The 7,638-nt window shown below is 52.9% G+C and overlaps 1 protein-coding gene across 2 annotated transcripts in view; it reads right to left on the minus strand.

Annotated features, from left to right (window-relative positions):
• The window catches only part of LOC103259994 (leucine-rich repeat-containing protein 37A3-like), an 8,137-nt gene extending 1,525 nt beyond the window's left edge, over positions 1-6,612 (minus strand). The window contains exons 1-3 of one of the 2 annotated variants that reach the window (XM_008057639.1): positions 5,819-6,612; positions 5,377-5,481; positions 414-582 (exon numbers count right to left, since the gene is read on the minus strand). In XM_008057639.1, the coding sequence (XP_008055830.1) occupies positions 5,856-6,473 (618 nt within the window). In that variant the 5' untranslated portion in view covers positions 6,474-6,612 and the 3' untranslated portion in view covers positions 414-582; positions 5,377-5,481; positions 5,819-5,855. Of the gene's footprint in view, positions 1-413; positions 583-5,376; positions 5,482-5,818 lie in introns of those variants that run through there. The other variant, XM_021712114.1, reaches the window with a different exon arrangement.
• Positions 6,613-7,638: the final 1,026 nt, after the last annotated feature.

A 7,638-nucleotide genomic window follows, 5' to 3' on the forward strand; every position in this document is an offset into this window, starting at 1 on the left:
GACTCTGACTCCTCTACGGGATGGCCCTTCTGTCTTTGGCCGTGACCTTTTCTAGGGTGATGGCAGCTGCGAGACGGTGGAGATCATACATCTCTCGTCATTTCTGCAACAGGGAAATAAACCCATGGCAGATCGGGAATGACTGGGAAGTACACCAGACTGTTAGATAGTTTTGGGTTGGAGAAATGTTGCTGTCATATATACTCCGGCCTTCTTAAACTTCGCTTTTGGAAAGAGTCTCATGGTTTGCTAACTTGGTTTCAGTTCCACAGAGATCTGCTGGGAGGAAAGTTCCTTTAAACATCCCCGGGACATACTTCGCAGTAAAGAACAAAGCTTTCCTTAGTCTTGGGAACTGGAGAGGATTGTCAAGTGCCAGTAGGTGGGAAAGTGACTTTGATTTTCAGCATGTGGGTTCTGAATCTACAGGAAAGACAGCATTTCATTCTGGAAATCTGAGTTAATTGTTGTCCTTACCTCAATGAGACACAAGATTAAAATAAAAATTGTGAAGATGACAGTAACGAATATCGCCACGATTGGTTTTTTATGATAGCCATATCCTGGAACTTCTTTAGTGAGCTAAAAAAGAGAAAGAAAAGAAAGGAAAGAACAAGTTTTTTAAAAAACAAAGTAGTGGAAAGGGCGCTAGCTAGCTATTCAATACCCCATTCTTCCAATTGGTAGCCTATAGGATCGTAAATAGCAGAGCAAGTCTAATGCGTTACATGGTCGCACTACTAGCATTTCCTTCTGCAATTTGTGTTGTGTATCGGGTTTGCTTCCTGACTCCTGGCCCTTCTGCTCGCTCTGGGCCTCAGTACTCTTTGATGTAGTTGTTCCTCCATTGTTCCATGTCCCACTCCGCATTGGCCACCTTCACCTCCTGCTGCTCACTGAGGAGCTTCATCAGGAAGCCCATCTGGGAGATGAGCTTGGCACAGGGCAGCTGCACATGGCTCTCGGAGCAGTCCATCTTTAGGGTCCTGATCACATGGGAAACGAACCTCCGCAAATCGTTGTCCAGGATGAGGAATTGCAGCTGCTGGTTTAGCTCACTCTCAAATTGGTCCCCTGGGGATAAGAGCAGCGGGTACGTGGAGCTCTGCGGCGTGGGGGGCAGATAGGGCCCCGGGTGGCTGACCTCCCGCTGCATGTCATTGATCTGTTTGATGGGCAACATGGCATTGAAGGCAGGCACGGTGGAGTCGGCCTCGGAAGGGTTCGCCAGCCCTCGCGAGGGCAAGTTGATGAGGTTCCGGACTGTAGGGAGTGGTGGCCTCTTGGCAACCATCAGTTGACCAGATGAGCCTTCCTTCCCGAACTTCCAACTCACCTTGGCCTTGGGTGCTCTGTGGACCACCTTGAAGTGAGTTTTACCTACAAGTGGATCAAGTGGATCCTGCATCATTCGAGATTTTGCTGCTGCCTCTTCCAAAATAAAGATAGTGTGCTTCAGGTCTTTGGACTCCCTTTGGTCCCCAGACAGGGCTTTCGCAGAGGTAGCTGGGAGAACATCCATCTGCTTCCTAGGGAAGAAAGCCTATGCGCCTGTGTGGATGAGGGCTTGGTGTGGGAGGGGCTGCCCACCAGCATCTGGGGCCTCTGCGCCCTGAGAGACCATTTTGGCTCCCTTGGGTCCGGCCTCCCACGCTTCCTTTCCATGGCATCATCCTCCACAGATGGCTGGGTGCTCTGTTGCCTCCCGATGAGCTGACTTTAACGGTCTCCTTTAGATGCCTTTTCTTAATGCCCTTGGGCCCTTTGATGATTACACCCACAGTCTGCAGTCTTTTCCTGACACCCTGAGTCTTTGACAGCCTGGTTCCCTGTTTTTGGGCAGTTTTCAGATGGTCTGCTGAGTTTTCGTGTTTAAAACCAAGAGATCCTCACTGCACCTCATCCCATAATCAAAGTTGGAGTTACTACACAGCCTCCTCCCCTCGGGGCCACTCTGTCTCCTCATCGACCTCCACCAATTCCCCTGGTGCTGTCCTCTCCGTCAGGGCTTCTCTGCTGTCCCTTGATGGGAAGGACAGGCCGAGGCTTGTTCCCCTGAAGAGAGCAGCTCGGCCTCCCCAACCTCCTCTTCCAGGCCCAGCTGCTCACACAGCAGCCCCCCTGAGTACAAACTCCTCATCACTATCTTCCTCATCCTTGTGCGGACTCTGTCCCATCTTCTTGGAGGTTTTCAAAATTTTGTATATGTCCTTGAGTATATGCAGGCAGCCCAGAGCTCTGGGAGAGGGGCCCGAAGCTGGATGGTCCCCGAGGACAGGAGGTCAAGTGCTGTGATTGGTCCCTGGTGGCCTGGGGAGAGGAGTCTTAAAGCCCCATACCCGGGGACGGTGTTGCCAGGTTTCCAGTGCCGCTTGAACTGGGAGCAATAGGGGCCCTGAATCCTTGGCCCACGGCCCATGGGTGGTGGCTGCTGGGAAAGATGGCTCAGCCCTGCTCTCCTGATGAGGTGATTTTGAAAGGTCTTCTTGAGTTGCCTTTTCTTAATGCCCTCGGGCCCCTTGATGATTACGCCCATGGTCCGCAGACTTTTCCTGACACCCTGAGTCTTTGACAGCCTGATTCCCTGTGATTGGGTAGTTTTCAGGTGGCCTGCCGAGTTTTCTTGTTTAAAATTAAGAGATCCTCACTGCACCTCGGCCCATAATCACAGTTGAAGTCACTACACAGCCTCCTCCCCTTGGGGCCACTCTGTCTCCTCATCGACCTCCACGACTCCCCTGACGCCTCTCTGTCAGGGCTTCTCTGCTGTCCCTGGGTGGGAAGGACAGGCCGAGGCTTGTTCCCCTGAAGAGAGCAGCTCGGCCTCCCAAACCTCCTCTTCCAGGCCCAGCCGCTCACACAGCAACCCCCCTGGGTACAAACTCCTCATCACTACCTTCCTCATCCTTGTGTGGACTCTGTGCCAACTTCTTGTGGGAGGTTTTCAAAATTTTGTATATGTCCTTGAGCCAGAGCAGCTGCCTCAGCCAGGAGATGCCCTCCTGGAAGAAGAGAGGGCAGGTGAACACCACGCTCCCACCTCCCTGGTGCCTGCCCTCGTGAACTTACCTCCTACTCCCTTGATGAGCACTTCCTGTGCAGCAGAAACCCAAAGAAGCCCCTGGGAGACATGCAGTGTCTGCCCTGGTCTCCCGTGCCGCTCGCAATGTCTGCCCCGGTCTCATGAGGACTGGGTGTGCACCTCGGCCCATAATCACAGGGAGGAACCCCTCCCCCAGGGCCAGGCTTGATTCACTGCAGGGGGGACTCCCAGAAGGCCTCCATGTTTAAGAGGGCCCCACAGTGTCTCGGAGTCTCTGATGGCTCAGCAAGGCGCAGAGGCGGGATTTTCAGCCCCATTCATCCCATGGCCACGGCTCTTGTGCAGTGAGCACACTGGCCAACCAGGCCAGGCGGAAGTATGGCACACCCTCGAGGGGCAATGTCCACCCATCTCCTCAGATGCGGTCTCACACAGCAGGAGCCGGGTGGGGGGAGGCGGGTGCTTCTATGACCCGGATGCTCTACCCTCTGAGCCAGATCACACTGAGCAAACGCCCGAGTCCAGCTAGCAAAGCCCCCCACCTCCCAGATTCCATCACTGCAGGCATCTCTGGGAGCGAGCGAGCTGCAGAGCCAGTTTAAAGGACATTGCTCTTTGTGAATTTGAGCAGAACAGAGAAACATCAAGCGCTGTTTCAGGAGCCACTTGTCTGTCTGGCGTGTGTATGCTGCTTTGTGGCACAGAACACGCTCAGCCCGGCCCGGTGGCGACAGTGCAGGAGCACCTGCTGCAGGGGACTGGCCTCTTTCAGATGCTCACTGGACGTGTGACCACGGGGCAAGACAGCCTGCCTTTCTCTTTCTCCATTTCCTGTTATAAAGGAGGAGACCAACTGCTGTCCAAGTTCTCTCCCAGTCAAAGCCCCATGAGGTCTGGATAGCAGGAATGGAGAGTGCAGGCCCAGCACCCGGTGGGGGGGGGGGGGGCTTTCCTGCCACTGTAGAGGAAGGACTCAGTTGTTCCACCTGCTCTCAGCTGTGAGGAGATTCGCCCCTCGCCCCATACCAAGTGGCCTTCCCTGCCCTTCCCCAGAGCTCCGAGAAGGCTTCTGGCCTGGCCTGATGCCCTCTGCAGCAGGAACAGGCACCGCCAAACTCTTCCCCACCTCCCGTTTCCCTGCGGGGCTGGTGAGAGCAGCCGTGTCCTTGCTAGCCCGTCCAACACAGCTTTGGGTATCTGGTTTTTGCTGGAGCCTGACCAAACACCAGGGTGAGGAAGCATCCTTCCTGCTTCTGGCAGTGACTGCACTACATAATGAGGGACAGTCAGAGGTGCGTTCCCTCAATTAAAAGTTGCAGGGTTAACGTTTACCTTGAGGTTCCTTGTTTTTTCATCTTCTTTCCATGAGCGTAAATTTGTTTTGGAAGAAAACGTGGCTATCTACCACAACGACCACTGTCTCTAGATCTTTATTAGTTTTAAGTCTTATCTACCCAATGCAGGAACTTCTTTGAAGACAGGAGTTCTATCCTGTTTTCTCTTCTACAGCACTGAGGGCACTGGCTCCAGGACACCCACACCCCAAACCAAAATCTGCAGCTGCTCAAGTCCCTGACATACAGTGGCGTAGCGTCTGCATACAATCTAAACACATCCTTCTGCATGCTTTTTTTTTTTCTTCTTTTTTTGAGTTGGTGGCTCAGCTTGTAATCCCGCACCTTTGGGAGGCTGAGGTGAGTGGATTGCCTGAGCCCCTTGAGGGTGTGCCATTATGTAACTGAGCAAAAGGTAAACAGAGGCAAGGTTCAGAAATAGTTCCTGTAAGTGGGACACGCCTCGGGATGCTTTCCCTGGGTCCCTTAGCACCTCAAACACTGGAGGAGCAGGAGCTACGTGACTCTGACTCCTCTACGGGATGGCCCTTCTGTCTTTGGCCATGTCCTTTTCTAGGGTGATGGCAGCTGCGAGACGGTGGAGATTATACATCTCTCGTCATTTCCGCAACAGGGAAATAAACCCATGGCAGATCGGGAATGACTGGGAAGTACACCAGATTGTTAGATAGTTTTGGGTTGGAGAGATGTTGCTGTCATATATACTCTGGCCCTCTTAAACTTTGATTTTGGAAAGAGTCTCATGGTTTGCTAACTTGGTTTCAGTTCCACAGAGATCTGCTGAGAGGAAAGTTCCTTTAAACATCCCCGGGACATACTCTGCAGTAAAGAACAAAACTTTCCTTAGTCTTGGGGACTGGAGAGGATTGTCAAGTGCGAGTAGGTGGGAAAGTGACTTTGATTTTCAGCATGTGGGTTCTGAATCTACAGGAAAAACAGCATTTCATTCTGGAAATCTGAGTTAATTGTTGTCCTTACCTCAATGAGACACAAGATTAAAATAAAAATTGTGAAGATGACACTAATGGATATCGCCACGATTGGTTTTTTATGATAGCCATATCCTGGAACTTCTTTAGTGAGCTAAAAAAAGAACAGAAAGAAAAGGAAAGAACAAGTTTTTTAAAAAACAAAGTAGTGGAAAGGGCGCTAGCTAGCTATTCAATACCCCATTCTTCCAAGTTGGTAGTCTATAGGATCTTAAATAACAGAGCAAGTCTAATGCGTTACATGGTCACACTATTAGCGTTTCCTTCTGCAATTTGTCTTGTGTATCAGGTCTGCTTCATGCTTTAAATGAGCAAAGTGTGAGGTCACTGTCATGGTCAAAGTTATGTGGCCAGGATGAGAGGTGCTGGAGCCCCGGGCTCCATGTGGTTCTCCCCCTCAGGGCATCCTCTGTGTTTGTGGTCATCCTCACCTCGTCTGACTCCTGGCCCTTCTGCTCGCTCTGGGCCTCAGTACTCTTTGATGTAGTTGTTCCTCCATTGTTCCCTGTCCCACTCGTTCCTCCATTGTTCCGTGTCCCACTCTGCATTGGCCACCTTCACCTCCTGCTGCTCACTGAGGAGCTTCATCAGGAAGCCCGTCTGGGAGATGAGCTTGGCATAGAGCAGCTGCACGTGGCTCTCAGAGCAGTCCATCTTTAGGGTCCTGATCACGTGGGAAACAAGCCTCCGCACATTGTTGTCCGGGATGAGGAATTGCAGCTGCTGGATTAGCTCACTCTCAAACTGGTCCCCTGGGGACAAGAGCAGCAGGTACGTGGAGCTCTGCAGCATGGGGGGCAGATCGGGCCCCAGGTGGCTGACGTCCCGCTGCATGTCATTGGTTTGTTTGATGGGTGACATGGCATTGAAGGCAGGCATGGTGGAGTCGGCCTTGGAAGGGTTTGCAAGCCCTCGCCAGGGCAAGTTGATGAGGTTCCCGGCTGCAGGGAGTGGGGGCTTCTTGGCAACCATCAGTTGACCAGATGAGCCTTCCTTCCCGAACTTCCAACTCACCTTGGCCTTGGGTGCTCTGTGGACCACCTCGAAGTGAGTTTTACCTACAAGTGGATCAAGTGGATCCTGCATGATTCGAGATTTTGCTGCTGCCTGTTCCAAAATAAAGATGGTGTGCTTCAGGTCTTTGGACTCCCTTTGGTCCCCAGACAGGCCTTTTGCAGAGGCAGCCGGGGGAACATCATCTGCTTTCCTAGGGAAGAAAGCCTATGCGCCTGTGTGGATGAGGGCTTGGTGTGGGAGGGGCTGCCCACCAGCATCTGGGGCCTCTGCACCCTGTGAGACCATTCTGGCTCCCTTAGGGCCGGCCTCCCACGCTTCCTTTCCATGGCAGCATCCTCCACAGATGGCTGGGTGCTCTGTTGCCTCCTGATGAGCTGATCTTGAAGGGGCTTCTTGAGTTGCCTTTTCTTAATGCCCTTGGGCCCCTTGATGATTACACCCATGGTCCGCAGACTTTTCCTGACACCCTGAGTCTTCGACAGCCTGGTTCCCTGTGGCTGGGCAGTTTTCAGGTGGTCGGCTGTTTAAAACTAAGAGATCCTCACTGCACCTCGGCCCATAATCACAGGGAGGAACCCCTTCCCCAGGGCCAGGCTTGAACATGATTCAGTGCGGGTGGGACTCCCAGAAGGCCTCCATGTGTCAGAGGGCCCCACAGTGTCTCGGAGTCTCTGATGACTCAGCAAGGCGCAGAGGCGGGATTTTCAGCCCCACTTAACCGGTGGCCATGGCCCTCATGCAGGGAGCTACAGGTGGTTTGGCAGCCTGCATCCTTTCAGATTTTCCAGCTGCATCTCCTCTGGCAGGGCCCGAGGCACCTTTTCCACTCGTGCAATGCCAGTATGGGCAGTGCCCCTGCTGGGCTCTCCTCACCTTTTCTATGCGTTTAGTGCTGGCCAGCGTCCTGTAGATAGAAATATTTTCTTTGCTATATCAATACAAGCTGAGCGTCCCTAACCTGAAAACCCAAGATCTGAAATGCTCCAAAATCGGAAACTTTTTGAGTGCTGACATGATGCTCACCCTGCCTGTGAGGACCAGAGCCCCTTCCAAGGCCGGCCACACATTCATGCATGAGCCGAGGACCCGGGGAAAGGCAGGACTTGGCCCACACTGTAGGCAGCCCAGAGCTCTGGGAGAGGGGCCCGAAGCTGGATGGTCCCCGAGGACAGGAGGTCAAGTGCTGTGACTGGTCCCTGGTGACCTGGGGAGAGGAGTCTTAAAGCCCCATACC

Source organism: Carlito syrichta, unplaced genomic scaffold (assembly GCF_000164805.1).
Source record: "Carlito syrichta isolate Samal-C Ts95f unplaced genomic scaffold, Tarsius_syrichta-2.0.1 Scaffold303086, whole genome shotgun sequence".
Classification (NCBI taxonomy): Eukaryota; Metazoa; Chordata; class Mammalia; order Primates; family Tarsiidae; genus Carlito; species Carlito syrichta.